Below are 22,222 nucleotides of genomic sequence, written 5' to 3'. Positions count from 1 at the left end.
ACCTCTCTTCCCGCTCCTTTACTTTCTCCTGGGATGGCCGGTCCTCTCCTACCTATCCTCTAGAGTACGGCGTACCCCAAGGGTCGGTACTTGGTCCTTTCCTCTTCTCTCTTTACACCTCCCTCATTGCCCCTGTAATCTCCTCATTTGGCATCTCCCACCACTTCTATGCCGACGACACTCAACTCTTCCTCTCTTTCTTCTCCTTCTCATCTGACCTTCACCAAAAACTCTCCTCCTGCCTTACTGCCATTAAGAACTGGATGTCCTCCCGATTTCTCTCTCTCAACACTGACAAAACCGAAGTTATATTCTGTCCCTCTAACTCTCTTCACCCTTCCTCTCCTCCCCCATTAATTCACTTGCTTCCCTCCAATCTTCCTATTTCTCTTCAGGCTCGTAACTTATGGGTTCTCTTTGACTCCTTTGTCGCCTTCTCCCAACATATTTCCCTCACTTCCCGTACCTGTCGCTACCACCTCTTCAATATTCGCAAAATCCACCCTTCTCTCACTTTCCACGCTACTAAACTCTTAATCTCCTCCCTCATCTTCTTCTGCCTCTTCTACTGCTCCTCCCTACTCTTTGGACTTCCTACTTCTCATCTTGCCCCTCTTAAATCTATCTACCACTCTGCTGTGCGCACCCTCTGTCTACTTACCACCTGTGACTCCATCTCTACCTCTCTCTCTTCCATTGGCTGGCTTCCTTTTCACTCCCAGCTTAAATTTCAATTTCTCTGCCTTGTCTTCAAATCTCTCCATGGCCTCGCTCCCCCTTATCTCTCCTCCCTTCTCTCCCTCCCGTCCCCTTCGGTCCGCTGACCATTTCCTTCTCATTGTACCTCCCTCCCCTTGTGCCTCCTCCCGTTTCCACTCCTTCCAACTCCTAGCACCTCTTCACTGGGACTCCCTCCCTCTTGCTATCCGCTCTACCCCCACCCTCACCTCATTCCGCACTTCCCTTAAATCTCTCCTCCTCCATTCCCCTCCTTGAAGCTCCTCTCCCCTCTGGATTCCCCCCTCCTTATTCTTTTCCCTAACTATCTCCCCTCTCCCCTACCTCCCCCCATCTCACCCTCCCCTCTTCCATCTTCCTACCATTCTTCACCACTCCACTCCCATCCTCTCCCTCTCCCCTTCCTTACCTATCCCCCCAGTTAATGGCTCTTTTCACTGTTTTTGTTGAATGATTCATAATGTATTTGCTTCAGCTGTTATATGGTTTGTTTATGTATTATGTTGTTCAATTGTACAGCGCTTTGGCGTGAGGCACTTAATAAATCAATAAATACAAATAAATACACATACAAATACCTTTGTCTGCTGGAAGCCAGTCATGCTGCATATTAGGGTGCACACCCCCTCGCGTATGAGGAGAAATATCTCTGGCAGCCCCTTGATTTCAAAAATCTGGACTCAAACTGAGGTGTTAAGTGAGTCTCTTGCAGGAATGCTATCTCAATGTGTTGACGCTGCACATAGAGTAGGATCTTCCGGGATTTAGTGGCACATTTCAACCCCCTGACATTCTAGGTGCAAAGGTTAACAGTAGCCATCTCTTTCGCTTATGTATAAACCTCCTGTGTCCCTCCCGTCGCATATTTAAACAAGGATTCAGAGTGTAAACCCATTATCTGAGACGTCTGGGTGTTACGAGTATCAAGATCTTCACATTAGGTGTACCGTGCTTCCTCCATCCCCCACCGACAACCCCACTTCGCCAGGGTAATACAATCCCTCCCCTGGGTCTACAGAAACAATCCGCCCCCCCCTCCGCTGATCACCCCAACTTCTCAGCTCCACAATTCCCCCAAACATATGCACACTTGAGCTTCCACTAAGGGGCAGCTGCGTTCCCGACCTCCTGGTACACTTACATTGTTGCATGGTTCCCCCACTCTCAGTGAGGGTTCATCTCCACAAGCTTCAGCGTCCCGTCTCTATAAAGGATATGGTGCTCGGATGACTTGTCGGTCGTATTCCCCCTTAGCCGAGGGTTTCTAGGCAGTGTCTCTAGAAAAGTAGTGGCCTCTCCCGGCGTGTTAAAGAAAATCGCCTTCCCCTCATGTTCAACTCGTAGTTTTGCCGGAACATCATTGCATATTTAATTCCCCGGTCCCGCATTTGTTTTTTGACTTCAATGAATGTCTTCCTTGAAGCATGCACCTTATCTGAGAAATCCAGGAACAGTTTAATCATATCACCTTTGTAGAGGACCGTCCCTTTTTCTTGTGCTTTGCGTAGGGCCACATCTATATCTCTCGGGCAATAATTGGACGAGGTGGTGCACCTGGGACCGGCCTCCTCCCATTTGGAATTCGATGGGCCTGTTCGACTATGCACACCTTTGAGAATCCCTCAGAGACCAGCGCTTCCTGCAGTATCTCCTTCATGAGGGACTCCATTTAATGTCGCTGCGATCGGTTGATTCCGGGATGCCGACAATCCTAAGGTTGTTTCTCCTCGATCTGGAGTCTAAGTCATCCTGCTTGTCGTGAGCTCTTTTAGCGCTTTCTTCACTGCGGTCATTTCTCTGGCGGTGGAGGTAGACACATCTTCTAGGTGGTGCCTGGGTGCATGCTTCCAGAGATATCTCCATAGTCTTGTTGACTTTGACCTGCGCTGGTGAGTCAAAGTGAAGTTTCGCTTGATGTTTGTGCCATATGCCTGATTAGGACATTGCCATTGACCTGGCTCTGTGGCGACCTGGATTAGTGATATCTGTCGAACCTTATCATGTAGCGCTCCCCCCTCGCGATTTGTAGCACTTCCCAGGGTAAGTAGACAGGGGTAACCACACGCCTCGCCCAATGTGGTAGTGGTCCACTTGTCAATACACAGGGTCGATTGATTTCAACTACCTCCTTGCTGACAACTGTTTCTTGGTAGCAATTCACTCACTGACTGGTAGGTTGGCTCTCAGTAAGGCCACTGCAGAGATGATCTTGCCGTGGTAGGCGCGGATGTTGAGCCCAGACGGTCGATCAGACAGTTTAAGGCACGGCAGGCGCCATCTCCCTTTGTCGCACTGTAGGAGTAATGGCCGCTGCCGTGTCCTCAGCTATATTCGTCGTGTTCTGTCTCCATATGCAGTTTGGGGCGTGATGTTCCTCATGCGTGGCACTCTTCCAAGGCGTATGGTGCTGTGTATGTTAGCAGTCCAGTGATGAAGGTCCCCAGAACGCATCCTACGGTTCCAGACCCAGACCCCACCGGTCCACGTGGGTTACCCCCAGCATCCATCAGTGTGGTGGGACGTGGAGGATCGCCATTGAGGAGGCCATAATGAGAGCAGCTTGTCTTCTCCCACCGGCTGGCACCTGTTGCCATTGATCTTGCTTCTTTGCGCTGGTGTGCTGTGCACATCCTCAGATGCGAACCTGGGGCTCTGTCTTGAATCCGATCAGCTGGGGTGCCTCACCCGCCAGTGCCATGTTAATCGAATGGATCCTGGGTGTTAGTCCTACCGGTTGGGCCTCCACCGTTGGTGCTCCCGCCCCTCCAGGACTTCCCAGACTGCTGTGTTCTGCCGCAGCCGCCGTGTCCCGGGGCGATCTACCATTCTGCGCAGAGTGGGTGGCTGTCTTGTTGGTCTAGACCCGAAATGGCCTGAAAAGTCTACAGTCCAGGGTTTATTTAGACCTGATTCAGTGATCAAGCCAGATTACTGCCAAACAGTGCCGTGGTCACAGCCTGCTCTGCGCTGAGGCACCAGTCAGCGGCCGGTAGGCCTTCTGCTCCCTTCCATTCCTGCACCCGGGCCACTCATCCGGAGCCATATTCAGTCTCGGTGCCTGTGTGGAGTCTTGCCTCCCTTCCGGTTGGTGGATGGCCCACCGTCTGATCGGGACCCTGCAGCCAAGCGCTGTAGCCGAACAGATGTTCGGGGGGTGACAGCGTTTCTTACTCTGATTCGGCTGATGGGCGCCATGGTCCTAAATGGCTTTGTTGTCTGCAGGGTGTCACCTCCACCGGACGATGCAACGATCATCTCCCAGTTCGACCAGTAATTCCGTCTCCCCACAGTTGAGCCTCTGAGCGCTCAGTGCCCGTTGCCACACCGATCAGTCTCTGAGTTGGGAAAGGAGGCCTCCGGTCGCGAGGGTAAGACAGCTCCTCCCCTCTCCCCGGCTACCCCTGGGTTGCTCGCGGCCTCCGCACTCCGCTAGATCTGGGGTTCTACGGCTCTGATGCTCACCAGGTTTGCTACCAGTTGATGCAGTTGCACTTCACTTGTGTGTGCCTCTCACGAGAGCATGTCTTACTGGGGAGAACCTCCGCTTATCTTTCCGGACAGACAGAAGTGTGCTGGAGCTCACGGGCCTGCAGCCATCTTGGTTGGGCTCTCTAGCGCCCCCAACAGGCAGCCCTTTTCTTAAGATTGCCGTAGGAGAAGGAAGAGTAATGTCTCTTTGTTGTAAAATACATTTTGCTAATCTCATATTTCTGTGCAAAATCTGTTGCATTGCAGAGAGAAAGGAGGAACTCGCAGCCTGATTTGCGGAGTGTTAATTCGTGTTCACACAGAATGCTGTTCCGCGCCACCCCACCAAAGAAAACAGAGAAGAGAACTGCTTACTTTAAAAACAGCTTCTGCAACTCAGCTCTTTTCCCTGCCCAAGCTCAGCCGCTCGTGACATGCTCTGCTCATCCCCTCAGAGGCTATTTCTCCTTCGAGACCCACCCACCAGCATCCCCGCCCGTGACACCCACCCTTGTGGATTTTTAGCATTCTTGAGTGGGACTTTTTTTTAACTTTCTTGACACCGATCTGGTTATTTTTCTTTCTTTCCTTAAATCAGAATGGGGTGGTGTTTGGAGGAGAAAAAGTCAGCAGTCAATGGGAGAATGAGAGATACAAAGGGGAAGGGAGCTGTAACTCGTTTCCCTGGTTTCCTTTCTCCATTTCCCGTGGCTGGAGGAGGGATGTAGTGTCTTCACAAGTCTGTCAGGGTTGACTGCTTTCCGGGCAACATGGAGCAGTTCTTGTCTCCTCAACAGCACATTACGTGTCTGCTGCAGGGTGGGGAAATCTTTCAAAGCTCACTTCAGCTCACAGCTTTACTGCTTCCTTCGAATATAGAAACAAAAGGGCTTACTTGTAGAAACATACACAGACTACCGATCCATTCACATTATGCTAACATCACTAACTACACATCCAATCAGGTCGTGGTTACATCAGAAGACACTGGAACGCTACCCACACATCAGTACATGGACAACTGGAAAGCCATTTTACAAAACGCATATCTTTAACTTCTTTATTTAGAAAATCCAATACATTAAAATATGTAATATAACTTTAAAGCTGCAGTAAATATTTTTAAAAGCATCAATCAAGTCAAATAACATTTAAATAACATTAACACATTGCGGCCGCCATTTTGGAAGTAAAAATGGCTGACAAATTCAGAACAAAATACAAATGCAGGAAAAGAGTGCAAGAAGGGATTTGGTTTGAGGGAAGATGTGTGGGAATGGGAGGAAAATCATAGAGATTTGACTTAGAGATGGGCGTTAAATGGGTGGGCCACATAGTCAAACACCACAAATCCAACCTCATATGCCATCTGCATTGGAAAGCATTAGAGACCCTAATTCAAAGCCCCTATTTCAAGCTCTAATGTTAAAGCTCTTAGTTTAATGACAATAGTTTCAGCGCCGCCTAATAGCCCAAACAAAAACAAAGTTCAGCTTTCATTGCATGTATCCTGATTGATAGCGGCACGCTGTCACTCATCTTTTCCATGTCCTTTTGCCAAAACAAATGTCTAAGTTGCACATGTTGTAAAAAGCATAGTGTAAATTATATTTTTAACATAGTGCATGACTTTAAAAAACAATTTTCTGAATCATGCATAAAATATGTAAGACAATTGAATGTAATTTTATTAAAATATTTAGGAGGCGAGATTTTGCCTGAAAATGAAATTGGCCATATAGATAATGGCACCTGCCCATGTGATCGTCGCCGTTTCGCCACATTTGGTGAAACAGCCATTTTGGCACATTTTTTGTGGCTTTATTTAGGGGGCATAATAAGAGTATATTAAATATTGATTTTTAGGGCACTGGGGGGTTGCAGCAGAGGCTAGAGGGAATGGGAGGGTGGTGTAGCGGCCTTCCCCCACCCCCTAAAAAAAGCAGCACAAAAATTTGGTAAATTGTTCCCTGATCCAGAAAAGTCAAAACCTAAAACCAGAGTATGATGATATTTAATCATTATTTTAATAAAAGCCAGGTTTTGCAATACGGAAACAATACATTTAAATCTGTGGAACAGTTTTAATATAAAATGTGTATTTTAGGGTTTCAGTACCTTCAAAATAACTTTCTTACATGCTGTATCCACATTCCAAAGAACAATACTCTTGTCGTAGGCACCAGAGACGAGGAGAGAGGCTGAAAGGGAAGAATGGAATACCACTTATTCACTTACTTTTCCATGTTGAGGAACAGAAACCTGCCTCCCGGTTATTGTGAACACCAGTGAATGTTACTTTAGCCCTCTTTTCATTTCCATAATGACCAAGGGACAAACGACTGGAAGAGATGGGGACCCATGAGGGCGGCATAAGAGTAGCAATGGGGAGGAGGATAACGGTGCAGTGGGGGCAAAGAATCTAACAGGAATCTGTGGCAAAGTCAACAGAGGGTTCGAATTCAGGGACAAGAGGGCGTTTTCTTTCCACATTTCGAGTAATCTAATTGGCTCCAGAGCACCTGCCGGGTGGTGACAAGTGAAAGAAACAAGATAGAAAGAGATGAGCAAGAGAGAAAGAAGGTCAAGGAGGAAGAGAGCAGGAGCCAGAATGATGGGAGCAAGAAAGATGGGAGAGGGAAAAGGACATAGAGATAAAGGGACTGTGAGAAAGAAAAATAGCAACAAAAACTCTGATGCACAGTATATAACAACAGCTACAGTTCAATGCTCAATATAGGTGACTGCAATCTGTGATGAAGTCCCCTGCCTAACCATTGAGACATGTGGTAAGGTGGCCATGGGGGCAACACTGCGGCCTGCTAAGCAAAGCTTGGCCTGAGGGCAGTGCAGGGAGGATCTCTTATCTACGCCACAATGCCAAAATAGGTTGTTGAACCAAGCCCCTAACTCTTTAAGGAAAGCTCTTGGTGTTAGGAAACCCTTTCAACTATGAAGACTATCAACCATTAGTTTTCCCATTGATACCAGAATATGAACCATTCCAATTTTCTAAGAAACCAGAGCTCAGCACATCCTGCTTTGAAAGAGAAAATTATTCCCCAAATGTCACGATCAAGGGAACACATCACTGGTGAACCAAACAATATGGGGGTCATTTTGTAAGCTCTGTGATTGGTTATCATCTCTCAAACAGAGAAAAGATGGATAATCATAGAAAGTGGACTCTGGCTCGAAAGAGTATTCCAGAAAGTAGTCGGCCGAACCGCTGTTGTTCAGCTTAATTTCAGCCAAATACTCACTCAAAGCAGAAATAAGGTACACCCTTAAGCCTGACTCAGTCTATAAACTGGAAGAGGTGGCCACCCCCAGTCATAAGCTCTGCTGCTTAGCTTGGCGAACCACAGCCCTATCCTCCACCCCTGCCTAGGCCTGATGTGCAAGAGCACTTGGGACCCAGAGACCTGAGGGTTGGGTTCTCCCCAGGAGTCCAGGACGATAAGCAGAGGACTGAAAGCAGAAAACCAGAAGCCAAGAAATCAGTGTGGGAACTGCTGGACTGTGGGTGACTAAGAAATACGGATATCCTGTGAGGGATCTTATAATTGAAGATTAAAAACATAAAGACGTTGTGAGATAAGAAATACCAATCGAGAGGCTGAATATCAACCCGAACCACTTTATGATTCAAATTCTAGGGAGAAGGAATCCTGCTGAGTAACATTTTCCTCATTTGAAGCTATCTTTTTATGACCTATTCCAAAACAGCAGCGTCAGTTAAAATCTCTACCTTCTATATCTGCCTCTTATTGATTCTCCGCGGCTTTCTGACAAATGTCTACTATTTTAATGAATTACTAAAATCTCATGTTGTAATTAGCATTAGTTAATGTATGCCTAAATACAGAAACGTGTTTAAATTATTTCTAATAGAATCCTAATTGTTTTTAAATTTGCAAAATCGTCCCCTGTTCCAATCCACACTTAGTTGTATGGGGAACTAACTGTGCCCATCCCCCACCAAGACACTGATGCCTGTAATCTTTTTTACTATGGCTGCCCACATAACCTTAAAGTGTCCTATGTGTGGCAACCATGCATGTAATGCACATGTATACAAACACTAGGCTGTAATTGTTTTTTAAGATGTTTTTACCTTTTTCAACATCGGTTTTAACGCTTTAGCATCTGGCACAATATCATAATATCCTCTTATACGCTATTTACTGCTACCTTAGTACCAGGTCTGGTATTTACCCCATTGAGAATCAAATAACAAGGTATCTAGTATCAGCACCTAGCCTGGAATATTTAGCTCCAGGATGTGACTAAGGATCATCTCCTGGCCTCCTCTTCTTTCTCCTTCTGTCTTTGATTACTTCATGTGCTCTAAGGCCTATGGGCATGTAGTAACTTATATGACTGGCTGATGTTCAGCATGCAAACATAACATCTGAATATCTAACATGGCTTTTACACCCACCATTACGACCTAATAGCAGTAAAGCCCATGGCAGTGAGCAATACCAGACGTTATAGTCCTTGTACCTCCCTTCACCTCAAGTGTAGGACTGTGGGCCAATAATTGCTTTTGTTACCCACCACCATGGCCTTTACCACTTACATAATGTATGCTGCTCTGGGCTCATCTAATGACAATACCACATTACATGTACAACTCAATATAGGTCCAACAACTATCGTCAGTTCCACATATGATACAATTTCATACATATATAACTTACCATCATCAGAGAAAGCACAAGCACTAACAGATCCCTCGTGTGCATTGCTGAATAAGCTCGGCCCATGAGAGCGGAAGGCCCCAGTTTTGATGTCCCAAGTTTTTAAGGTTTTGTCCCACGATGCTGTACAGAGTAGACGCCCATTTAAGCTAAAATTGCAATCTGATATGATGTTGTCATGACTCCTGAAATGCAGAGGAACCCTCCAATCAGAACGGTACAAATATAAGGTGGTCTTACTCTGTCATAAATGTACAAGCAGCAAAGCATGTCATATCCTTATGGTAACAGTCAAAGCATAGAATCATAGCATACAGCAACATAGGGATGCCAGAATATCACTGCATAAAGAAGGACAGACATCTAGCTCTTTTCTCCCCACCTCCTCTGTTTGTCCTGCCTCTTCCGTTCACAGTCAAATGAGCACAGCCTGCATAGGTAGCTCAAGCTATGTTTTTTCACTGTCGATGGCTATGTATTAACACTCTGAGAGCCTACTCAAAAACAGGACACCATCCTGTCTCACCATGAACTACAATAAAGACTAGCATGACACTGACAATATTCTCAATAATATCCCTTTTGGCATAAAAGTGCTAAGCTTTATCGATGTTACCATGCTACCTTGACCCCTCCCTTGCTTTATCTTCCGTTACCAACATTTACCTTTATACACTGTGTATTAATTACTCTTCGCTCAGACTTGGCATTCACAGAATTAACATTCTGGAGTCTGATCTGGATGACATCGTATAAAGAGGCCCGGGCGAATAAACCACCACATTTCCAGGGTTGCCCAAGCACACTCTCGAGTCACTCATGGATTCAACATTATGTTGCTTATTAACTCATAATTCTACAAATGTGCTTTGGAAACATAGCCCAATTATCACAGCAATTTAGGAAACATCTACCCCCTCCCTTTTGCAGAACTATGGTCCATCTACTCTAACAGAATTGACATGCACCCATACTATGACATGCTTTCCCTGCTGCCCCCGCCCTGTGTTTGTAGAATCCATTTTCTGCTTCCCCATCCTCTTAACTGTCTTCACTCCTTTTCTTTCCTTCTGATGCTTATGGTTTGGATACCCTGGTGGGGGCACAGTACGCCACTATACTGAGAAGACTAGGTGCTCTGAAATTATTACGGTGGTGATTTGGCGCAGTATAAAACCATATTAACATACCATAAGAAAGATGGTCCCATCACTTTCACTCTGGACTACTCAAGATATACATTCGTTATTTTCAAAGCCATTCCCCCTGTTTTTCCTTGGGAGTTTTAGTTCCATTAAAGGCTTCCAATGTAGTCAGGCAGATGAACGAACAAAATCATTGACAAATGATGTTTACTTAGTGAATGATCAATTAGGACTAGATCTACAATAGGGCCATTCAGATGACTGCCTGGTGCATCACCAGCAGGAGACACTAGAGGCACCATAAAGCCCTAAGCAAAGAAAATCGAGCCCCCAACTCTTGGGCGGTGGATTCCAAAAGGACACATTGGGCCTCATTACGAGGCTGCCGCCGGTATCCAATTCTTACCGGCACCCGCGTATGGGCAATTACCGGGTTATGCTGACTTTGGACTCCCCATCCCCATTCGGCCCCATAGGGCTGAATGGGAATGGGGAAGGTGGTAGCACCGGTACCGTTAATAAAGGTACCAGTGCTACAGTCCTGTTCTGCTCGGTCAGACCTGGTGGCTGCAAAGGCACCCGCGAGCAGAACTCATAGTATGGCGATACGGTAGCCGTTGTTGCCTTACCGCCATACTTGTAATGAGGCCCATTGCCTTACGCAGCATAAATCCTTGCACCATTTCTGCACCCTGTCAAAAGGAAATATTTGATGTTATGTTATGTGATCCAATATTTATAATGTGCCAATGACCACCATAGTGGTCTTACGGCACCTAGCCTTGTCCGAAATGTGGCATGTTGTGACCCTGCCAGGGTGTCACCAGACCTTAGTCTGTGGAAAGGAATGGGAGGTTTGAGAAGGAGGTGATAGGAATGAGGAACTAGACAATAGAATTACCAAAAAACAGAGAGATAAAACTATTAGGATGAGTGGGAGGGGTTATGGGTCTCAAAGTAGGGATGTTTGTTTCTCAAATGTGCTAAGTAATTGGTATAAAATCCAATTCAGGACCACATGGGCCACTAAACCTAGACCAAAGGTACGTAAGGTGTGTAGACAAGAGAGTCCAGGTAATTCTACTTCACTTTAAAAAAAATAATTAGCTAATGTGATTTAGTTATACTTTCCCTCCAATCGCTGCTAGATGTAGTAGCAGCCCCAGTGAGCGGATACTTTGCTGTGTGTGCCTTCTAAATGTCTACTGAGAGAAAGAGGAACAGTACCCAGCAAGCCAGCAGTAGACAGAGAGACAGACATTATCCCGCCAACCTGCACTACCTGCATGCACAGAAAAACATTACAAACGTGGGTAACTCGATAGCGGCGACTGACGGCACTCACCCCTTTTACATTTGAAGAGATAATCATCAGTGAAATGGTTTTGAACACGGGTTTGGATGCAGAAGTCTGATCTCGTGCAATGCTGTTGTGACTCATGGCACAATAATATTCTAATGTGTATTGGGTCCTGAAGAAAATGGCAAAGAAGAGATAGATACTCCACTGAAACTGGTTGACCAACCATTTTTGTAATGTCTAAAAACTAACCAGACATCCTGGAGAAAGCAATTACCTTTTTAATTATTATGCTTTTATTATTACGCATGTGAACAAATGAGTAGAGAGTAATACATTTGATCAAACCCTCTCCTGTGCTCCATGCTTTGGTAACTCTGGATTTGAGCCAGATTATTTTAGCCACCTATGTTTTGATGCACAGCACTTTGATCAAGGTCTATAACTAGCTAGGGCCAGTGTCTACTGTCTGTCCCCTAACCCTAGATAGATGGCACATCAGCTCCTACTAGGGCTAGTCATCACACGAGGGACATCTAGCAGCATTGGAGGGCAAGTGATTTAGTGAAAGGAATGCCAGACGGTGCTCAGCCCCACATCTTTTTTTCTTTAAAGGTTGAGCCCACCCCTGCCAGGCATCCCTTTAACTAAGAGATGCAGCGTTTACCCTCGAGTGATCGATGCATCTCTTAGTTAAAGGGGTGCCTGGCGCCACAATTGTGGAAGAAAATGCCTTTTTGGCGAAAGCCTGAAATAATCGCACGTGAGGAAGAGCTTCAGGCTTTAGCAAAAAACCCTGCCTAGCTCCGGCCCACTTAAAGCCCTAGATGAACAAGTTCAGGTATCGAGAGTGCATTGAAAGTTGTTGTCGAGGCAACCAGCCCTAAACATTTTGACATGGTAAGCAGGATTAGGAGACTATGCAGTAGAGAATAAAACATGTTCGATTTATGTCAATAAACATGGGTCAGCCAGCAACATTAACAGTTATATAATACATGGCAGACTACAATACTGGTGTAAAATCCGGTAAATAATGTTTCGAATGGATTGTGTCCTCCCACGTATTCCTCATCTCTTGACACATGTTGTCCAGCTTCTACTGAATAATTATTTTTTGGGCAGATGGCGCTGTGAGTCCATGGCGTCAACTCAATGTCTCTCGAAGGCCTCTGTCGAGGATGATATATATAGCAAGCGCAGCGCCCATCGGCTTCAGTTTTGTTTTTCTGCGATAGCTTCAAAGAAATACGGCGCGTTTCTTCAATCTTGTGACGCACTTTGCGATTTCGAGATGTCTTCATCATCAACACCGACGACTCTGAAGTCGGGAGTCAAAAAGTGCTGGGATTGCGGGTTGAAAATGACTCTGACCGATCCCCACCGAAAATGTTTGTGGTGCCTGGGGGTGGACCATGACACCTCTGACTGCTCCAAGTGCCAGTCTATGACTGGAAAGGCCTTGAAGTAACGGAAGGGGAAGCTGAAATCCCCTAACCGGACCGTGAAACCTTCAGCTGACGAGTCGAGAGGTGACTCTTCTCAGAGGAAGAAGGCCAAGTGGTCAAGATCGAGGAGTGGCTCTCACCACTCTTCTTCATCCTCGAAGAAATCGAAAAGGCACGTAGGTCTGCTTCGTCGACTTCGTCATCAGACGCTTTCCCAGAGAGAGTTGCTTGTTCAACTAAAAAGTCCACGTAACGCTCACCTGACTCCCACGGGGGCGCTGGCCTGGTTCGCGCTGCTGTGACCTCGTCTAAGGTGATGCGCAGGGTTCGGAAGACCGACTGGACCGGGCCCCAGATCTGGCTTGTCTGACTCGCAGAAGTATCCTTCTGTAGGTGAGAATAGGGGGTTAACTGTCTGCGGGGTAATGCAATCGGCCTCCCACTTACCCCTCTCACCCTCCTCAAAACCCTTCTGTGCTTCCCCGTAGCGTCTCACCTTAGGGTCTGGAAGGACGAGCTCTCCATCCTGCTTCTGATGCAGGGGCGCGTTGGTATCCAGTTACGTCACTGGATTTTCGGATGGGTGAGAACCAAACTTGCTTGGCTTCCAGGTAAGTTTTTCTATAAGTGGTTCCCCTTGTGTCCATGCATTAATGTTCTAATGCTAATGTCTTTTTCCCCATAGGGGCCGGGGTACGGAATGCCGGGGAACAGGCACCGACCCGAGGTGAGCGGTGAAATCCTTGTGGAAATCAGGTAAGTCTTTAATGAGTGTTTTGGTAATGTCTTTTCATTCACTCATTAACGCTGATGTCTTTTTCCCCTTAGGGGCCGGGGTCCGAAAATGCCTGGATGCGGCGCGGACCCGAAATGAAAAGGGAATGACCCAACAGGTAAGTCTTGACATGGAGTTTTAGCTTCCCTTTTCCCTTCTTTCTCTCACCTTTGTTCTTGTCTTTTTCTCCCTAGGCGCGGGGGCGCGACTGCGAATCCGGATGGTCGCTGCTGAACACGGAGGCGCCCTGTAAAGGTGAGTAGAATGCGGCGCTGCAGCGATCGATGCGATGTGCTTTTAAAAATAAATGTCTTCCTTTTCAGGATTGTCGGCGAAATGTCTCTGGGATGCAGATTTAGCAGGTGAGGCCTTTTCCTTCTTCTGTTCTCTTGTTCCCTTCCTTTGCAGGTGATTCAGGATGCTGGCAGGTGTGGTAGAAGTCAAGATGCAGGAGCAGACACGGTGAGCGTCCAGCTGCTAGATGCAGAACAACGCGAAGCACGTGTGGCTGATCGGGTGTGGTTTAAATAGCCTTGGAAGAAGTTCCTAGAATGTGTCCTTCCTCCAATCAGGTATGTATCCTTCCCCGACCACGCCCGGGTGGTAAATGAGTCCCACAGGTAAAGCAGTTCCTTTCAGGCCTCAAGGAGGCCGGGGTTCTGCAGCATGGTCTGCATCAGGTAAGTGCACCCAAACACTTTCATAATGAGCCTGGCGCCAATGGCGCCAGGACTGACGTTTTCTATGAGCCTGGCGCCATAGGCGCCAGGACGCTGTCCAAAGGGCCCCTATAAGGGGTTGCTGGGACCTTCCCTGGGGACTTGATGTCCGCTTTCGGGGACGCAGGGCCTGAGCCGGCTCCCCGGGAGCCGGCATCGTGACAGTCCACTCCGGCCAAGTGGGAGGCCTTCCAAGCAGAGATGCTCAAAATATTAGAAAAGCAAAAGCATCCAAGCCATGCTTCTACCGAGCCTTTGAAAAAGCCAGAAAGGAAAGGGTGCGCCCTAAATCCCACGCGACCTCGAATTCGGGACGAAGGCCCGATCCACATCATGAGCCATCAAGGCCTCGACCCGATGAAGTTGCATCGAGGAAACAGTCGAGCCGTAAGAACAAATCGAGGTCGTCGACGCCAACGACACCTTCAACGCCAGCAAAACCCTCGACGTCGAAGGCATCGACGGCAGCTGTGCCATAATTGCCAGCTGCGCCATCAACGCGAGTGCCCCAGTTAAACCCATGGCACGGATAACGAAGCCCGAGACGACTACTCGAGCGTCGAAGCCAGTACGGTCAAAACCCATGATTCCTGAGAAAACATATGTCCAACTACCTAGGAAAGACTATTTTAAGTCTCATTCTTCAATCTATGAAGAGGATGAGCAGCCTGATGAAGAGGCCCCATTTGGCCTACAATATGGTACGCCTAATGTACCAGAGAGTTTAATTGCAGAGGAATCCAGGATGAGGGATCTCTATGATAACCTGCAGACTGCAAGTGGGTTGGATACCTCACCTGAACTAAGGTATTGGAAACCAGAGGCTGGGGAGTATGCAGATGCATCGTACAGGCAACTCATATCAAAGGTAGTGGATTACTTGGGTTGGAGTAGACCTCCATTACCGTACGAACAAGATGACCTTACTGACATTCTAGACAAAGGTCCACAGTCAGATACCATTTTACCATTCCAAATGGCCTTGCAGAAAAGGGTGGCAGCGAATTAGGGAGACGCCGAAGACCAATCCAGCTGTTAATAAAAACTTGACCAAGAAGTACGTCCCCTCCAGTAGTGACCCCGACTACCTGTCAAAAAACCCCACTCCAGAGAGTCTGGTGGTGCAGGAATCTACTGCGACATCTAAACAAGCGGCATACCCTACCATGCCTTCAGATAGGGACGACAAGCGAGTTGATGGATGGGCAAGGAAGGTATTTTCCGCAGCGAGCATGGCACTGAAATCTGCCAACTCCAATTGTGCCCTCGCAAAGTTTACATTCCCTCTATGGGAATGCATTTCCATGGCGGTAGAGCACATTCCCGAAGGGGATGAAAGAGAAGGCTTCTTAGCCATAGTTAGTGCCGGCAAAGAGGCCATGTACGAGTCACTTCAGTCAGGGTTGGATTCTGCTGATTGCATCAGCAGAGCCATGGCTACCATCACTGTTATGCGCAGGTTTGCGTGGTTGCGGGAGTCAGGTTTTGCACCGGGCGTGCAATCCAGACTTCTCAATATGCATTTTGACATGTCTCACATTTTTGGCAACAAGGCTGACGAGAGCCTTGAGAAGTTGAAGACCTCAAAGGCAGCAGCCAAATCTTTAGGCACCGCTATTAGGCAACCTCAACCTTTTCGACCTAGTGGGCAACCTTGGAGGGGTAGACCTTTTTGCTACTACTCCTCATTTGGAAGGGCGAGAGTAATGGCCAGTCAAAGGGGGCAAAGAAGGTTGCCTCGTGGTGGACGAGGATGGAGTCCAAAGCCAGCTCAATCAGCAGCTTCCTTACCATCGGCCTCCGCATCAGCCACTTCAAAACCTCTCTGTAGTCTTGAGTCACAGTTCACCAGTGGGGGGCAGGCTGTCTGAGTATTTAGAAGAATGGCGAGACATTACTTCCGATGCTTGGTCTCTAGAAACCGTAGCCCACGGTTAGTGCCTTCCTTTTATAAGGAGACCTTAGAACAATTCATCAGGGAACCACTCTTTGAGGATTCCGGATCTAATCCTTGTACAGGAGATTTTAACCCTGCTAGAGAAAGGTGCTATAGAACCAGTGCCTGTAGCGGAGAGGTACAAGGGATGGTATTCCCCTTATTTCCTAACACCCAAGAAGGACGGAGGACTGCGAGCCATTTTGGACTTGAGGTACCTGAACAAGTTCCTCAGGAAGGACAAGTTCAAGATGGTCACACTTTCTCAGATCCTTCAGGCCCTCCAACTCCAGGATTGGTTGGTGTCTTTGGACCTTCAGGATGCTTATTTGCATGTGCCAATCCATCTCAAGCACTGAAAATACCTGAGGTTCGCAGTTGGCGGTTCTCATGATCCATTTAGAGTTCTGCCATGCGGGTGACCTCCGCCCAAGGGTTTTCACCAAACTGATGGTGGTGGTAGCAGCGAGTCTCAAGAAAGGGGGGATTCATGTCCACCCCTACCTGGATGATTGGCTGATCAGGGTGCGTTCTCCCGAACAAGCCTGGAATCATCTCAACGGCACCGGCCACTCTCTTCGCAGACTGTGCTTCTCCCTCAATTACAAGAAGTCCCATATGACACCTTCTCAAAAACTCCAGTTCATCTGAGCTGTACTGGATACTTCCTTGGGAAAGAGCTTGCCACCCGAGGTGAGGGCTCAAGACATTCTTCAGATGGTTTAACTTTGCTTTTGCTAGTTTGCTGTGCTAGTTTGGAAACGTGCAGCCTCGAGGTTCATTGAACATTGCTGTTCGTTTTTTGTAAAGGCTGCACTGCGAGCATCTGCTCTTGCTGCCACACCCACAGCCCCTTACAAAGCGTTGTGAGTGGGGAGGAGCTACACACTGTCACGTGACGGAGCACGTGACTTGAAAGGAAGCATTTCTTCCGGCCACGAACACCCTCGCGGCGTAAGCCCTGGTGGCAGAAGGGCTGGTGCTGTTTGGCTGTGACTTGTGACTGTGCTACAGCCTTGTGAGTACCCCAGACTAAGGTCCTACCCTCCTTCATCAGCCAAATACCAAATAGCACATAGGGTAAGGGGGGAGAGTCGGACTCTGGCCGCTCCTCTAGCTGTCGGGCGTTCCTTACCCTATTACCAGGAGCTCCTCAAGATCTACGCTCCCTAATGGTTCTATTATTTAATCTTTGACCCTTGCATCGGAACAATCAATTGACATACCTGCTTTTATGCTTATTATCGATTTTTACCCATCTTTTTGAAGGAGATCCATATTTAATTGTATTTTATTCTAGTGTCTTAAATGGGGCTTGGGCCACTTTGGTCTTGAATTATTTGGTGTCTCCAGGTGTATTCGAGGCACCTGAGTCAGCCAAGTGATCTGTTGAGACATACTGACACTCTCTTGCAAATACCAGGTGCTATTCACTTGGTCCACCATAAGTGCCTTGTTGTTTTTATGACAGCACTTTGGTCGTGCTTTTAATTTACTATATCACGAGCTAAGAGCTTTCTTCTGTTGTCCTCTAACTGTGTTTATTTGTTCATTCTGGTTGTGTTGAGGCTTAAAGACATCGGCTGTTGAAATGTCACGTGTTGCATACACTTTAAAATCTGGTATGCCTAATCCAACTAATCAAACAGTGAATGAAAATAACATGAGTGAGTCTTTGGTCACCAATTCTCTGGCTAAATCGTGTGATAAACCCAAACGGGCTACTCGCACATCTAAAAAAAGCATTACTCTCACTCCTGTGACTCAAACCCCTCTGCAAAATCGAGATATCCGTAAATTTTATGAAAAAAAAAATCAATTGTCACCTTCTGTACAGTCCAATCTGGCATCAAAGTCTGTTGTCCCCACCCTACCCCTTGTATTACCATCTGAAAGTTTGAATGTAGATGTCCCTAATTCTGGAGTGGGTAATTCCAGCGCTCTTATCCCACCCCCTGTACTACCATCTCAACGAATTAATGCAGATGTCCCTGATTCCAGAGTGGGTAATCCTAGCACTGTCATCTCTGATCAAACTATTCTAATGATTGCACAGACCCCCCTGAAAATCACACATCGCAAGAGAACCTTTTCTATAGTTCAAGAAGAAACTATGAGTGAAAATGAAGTATGTGTTAGTTGTGAGGATGTTGTGGACGTTTCCGATGAAAGCGTGAGTGGTTCCCCCGCAGGTGCTATATCCCTACATGCAAGCATTAGGGATCTTGAAAGTTCTAGGTGTTCAAATGTTACTAATTACAACCTCCCGTGTTCTATGGACTCAACTAGACATGCCATAGACGAATCTTATATACAGCCAACTCCCAGACGGTGTTTGTCATCTACTCGATCAGTCGGCCAAAGCAGTGACGCGGTTGATAATCGAGCACTTATTGAAATACCACCATTGCCAGCCTGTATAAGCTATTCAAAGCTATTCGAAGCAATGGACTCTAAGATCTCGCTTCAATCTGCAAAAATAGATCAACTTGGGGAATTGATGAAAGGTGTTCCATGTGAGAAAGATGTTCGATATGACCTTTTGAATGCAGAAATACTTGCAAACATGGCCAAGCGTTTGACAATCTTAGAGTCTAATTATATGACCACCAATAATCTGTCTCATGTGCCTTTGACATCGGTTCTGCCCATGATTTCCAGGATTATTCGTCCTGTGGAATGTGTGGAGGAAGACGTTGCCAAAAAAAATGACTCATGGATAAGCGTTGACTCTCCGTTGCAAACAGATTCCAATGAGGATGTTCAATATATTCAAACCATTTCTGGTGAAACATCCGGTCAACGGCTTCACAAAAAAAAAACGGAAAATACTGGTAGGAAAAAACTAAAGACATTGTACCAAAAAACATTGCCTGTAGTAAAAGCAAGCCTGAAAAAGAAAACAAGTTCACAACCTCAAGTGAATATTTTGTCAAAAACAACCCAAGTAGATGATGTAATCTACGTTCCAACAGAATCAGAGGGAGGGACTGCTTCATCTGTGCTGAAGAAGGCTGTGTCTGTGGCTACGAATTTAACTCTGATGCCATCATCAACTAATTCTGCATTGACACAATATCCTTCTGCTCCTGGTCCCTCAGTGGGGTATGAACCACTGAATGATCTTGTAGCATTACTTGAAAATAAATCAACTAATCCTCATCTATTAAAACAATTTGTTCCTACCAATGCCAATCCAATCATCCAGGTGCGTGAAGACTCGTCTGGTCGAGATAATCACTCTATCCATACAGTTGGTTGTGAGTCAGGCTTTGAAGATCGTATGGCCGTACTCAAATCCACATTGGATTCTTACATACAGAGGAGAATAACCGAGGCATTTCCAAGGGCAAATCCTATGAACACCAATTCACGGCCCTTACACAAATATGATGCACAACTGGCTGAAGCATGTCATGCAGGCCATGAAATACAGCCCAAATGCTTGCAGAATTACTGCGAACCAGAGTACAGAAATCCTGATCACAGCAGTATTCATAATGCAGCTCCATTATCAAGAGTCGATAATATTTTAAATTCCAAACATGGTCAAAATGAGCAGAGAAACTCTAAAAAAAATAGATTTGATTCCTTCCATACACTGATACTTAAGTGTAGTGATGGACCATTTGAAAAATATGATCTTTGCCGTTCGAGTGTCCTAAATATTTTTGGAGACATTCAAGCGCTAGAAGATCTCTCCTCAAGTGATTTTGACCAAATTGAGTTTCTATGTGACAGAATTCTGTCCATAGTGCGTTTGTGGATCAAATCAGGGCTGGTAAGAAACACGCTTTGGAAAGCTAAAATTGAACTTTTTAATATGGGATTCCTGTTGGCCCTTGACCCTGCTCGAAAACGCACAATCTGGATGAAAACAGCCTGCCCAAAACTAAGTCATCACAGGAGCCAGATTGTTTGTGTCCATTTTGCACGAGAGATAACAACTTGAAGCAGGGTTCATCCTCTAAATCCCAATCATAACCATCAGTCAGCGAGAAAAAAGATGAATTTTCACTAGCAAGCTGGAAAATGAGGGGATTACAACATCTTAAATGGGCTACAAATGATCAACTGAACTGCTTTGACATTGTGGCACTACAAGAAACCTGGATGGCGCAAAGTCCAGTCTGGGATGATCATGATCTTGTCTTGTTACCAGCGATGACAGCAGGCAAAGGTAGACCCACTTCAGGCTTTCTGGTTGCAGTAAAATCGAGTAGAGGTTTCAAAATCAGTGCCTGGTTGTCTCCGAATATTTTTATGCAACTAGTTAAGATCTCTCACACAAAAAACATCTATGCATTAATCAACTTATATCGTAATCCAGTTGGGATCACAGATGATGCTTTCTATCGTGATTTATCAATGCTTTTTGAAGAAATTGCTAGAAATACTAACATCTCAGGTACATTGGTGGTGGGGGATTTAAACCTCATGTGTATTCAGGTAGAAGGCAAGAAAACCAGCAAAGAAGGCCAGCGATGGGCTAGGTTTATGAATTATTTAAATCTCAGAATTGCCAATGGAGCCATTCAGGGAGACATTCCCTCAAACCATACATGGGAGAGAGGTGAATCTAGATCCATAATTGATTACGTCTTCTTGAGCAATAGCATTTTCGTGACTACCAATAAATTCACAATCATCAAACAAAATAAAAGTGACCATCATTTACTATCACAAAGTTGGACTGCTTTAGTCCAAAAAATTGACAAATCACAGAAGTGGCACAAACAAATGCTAGTGGTCAATAATGCCAAAAACCGTTTTAGGTTGTCAGAAGATAAATTGATATCACTAAATTACTCGATTATAAATAGCCAGAAAATAAATGGGTTTGAATCGTAAGTAGATGTTCTGGATACATTCAGAAACATTCTTCCAAACATCAACAGACCATCTAATATGCACATACATGGATTTGACATGATTCTCCAACAAAGGAACACGGATCATAGAAGAAATCTGCGAAATGTGCGTAAACTACCGCTGGCAGAACGAGAGAACGCAATTAAAGAGGCTAAGTGCACATATCGAAATTGGGTACGTTCTAGAAAATCTTATCTCTTCCAGAACGATGGTGAGCTTTTTCTGACAGCATGTCACAACAAATCATCGGCACAAGTTTGGGCACTACTAAACAAGTGCAACTCCACTTCCCAAGTAGACCATCAAATTAATGGAGTAACTGAAGCACAATGGCTTAAACATTCCTCCGAACTTTATGCTGATGACAGCATGGGTGACTATAAATATACAAATAGATCCATCTCACGTTGGCATTTAACCTGCGCTGAAGACATTGTTAGGGATTTCATCAATAAATCATCATCCTCTAGGGCAGCAGGCCCGGATGTTCTGTCGAACTATATGTTTAAACAAAATGTGCAACATTGGGCCACTATCCTCAATAATACTTTTAATTATATTTTGTCATCTAGAAAAATACCGAAGTCCTGGCGTTCCTCCTTGATTGTTCCAATATACCAAAAAGGAGACCGCAAGGACCCCAAATGTTACCGCCCGATTGCTTTGTTAGATGCACCTGGAAAAATATTTTCACGCTTGGTTCTAAGAAATTTTAATATATGGACCACCAAGATGCATCAGCGTGATCCAAAGCAAACGGGGTTCGTAGCAGGTTTAGGGACTGCCGTTAATTTAGTTACCTTAAGTGCTATTAAAATACAGGCACAAATAACAAAGCAACCAATTTATTTTGTTTTTGTTGATTTACATTCCGCCTTTGATTCAGTTTCTTGACCCAAATTAATGAATAAACTCATCAAGGCGGAATGCCCACCCACGTTAAGTGATATTATTTTTGCTCTCCACTCAGACACTACCGTACAGATAAGATTGAATTTCGAAGGCCTGTTATCAGCAGCAATAAACACAAAACGTGGGCTGAAGCAGGGATGTATTCTTGCTTCAGCTCTCTTTAATTTTTTCATTAATGATATAAGATGGATCTTTGACAATGT

At 45.8% G+C, this 22,222-nt stretch overlaps 1 protein-coding gene across 2 annotated transcripts in view; it reads right to left on the bottom strand.

Annotated features, from left to right (window-relative positions):
* The window catches only part of WDR88 (WD repeat domain 88), a 441,299-nt gene that overhangs the window by 101,921 nt on the left and 317,156 nt on the right, over positions 1 to 22,222 (bottom strand). For both annotated transcript variants that reach the window (XM_069634103.1, XM_069634110.1), the window contains exons 7-8: positions 8,913 to 9,097; positions 6,325 to 6,407 (exon numbers count right to left, since the gene is read on the bottom strand). In XM_069634103.1, coding sequence (XP_069490204.1) covers positions 6,325 to 6,407; positions 8,913 to 9,097 — 268 coding nt within the window. The remainder of the gene's footprint in view (positions 1 to 6,324; positions 6,408 to 8,912; positions 9,098 to 22,222) is intronic.

This window comes from Ambystoma mexicanum, chromosome 1q (genome assembly GCF_040938575.1).
Source record: "Ambystoma mexicanum isolate Mex_15411 chromosome 1q, UKY_AmexF1_1, whole genome shotgun sequence".
Classification (NCBI taxonomy): Eukaryota; Metazoa; Chordata; class Amphibia; order Caudata; family Ambystomatidae; genus Ambystoma; species Ambystoma mexicanum.
Note: the sequence above shows the minus strand (reverse complement) of the source record. Positions and strands in the feature narration are given on the sequence as shown.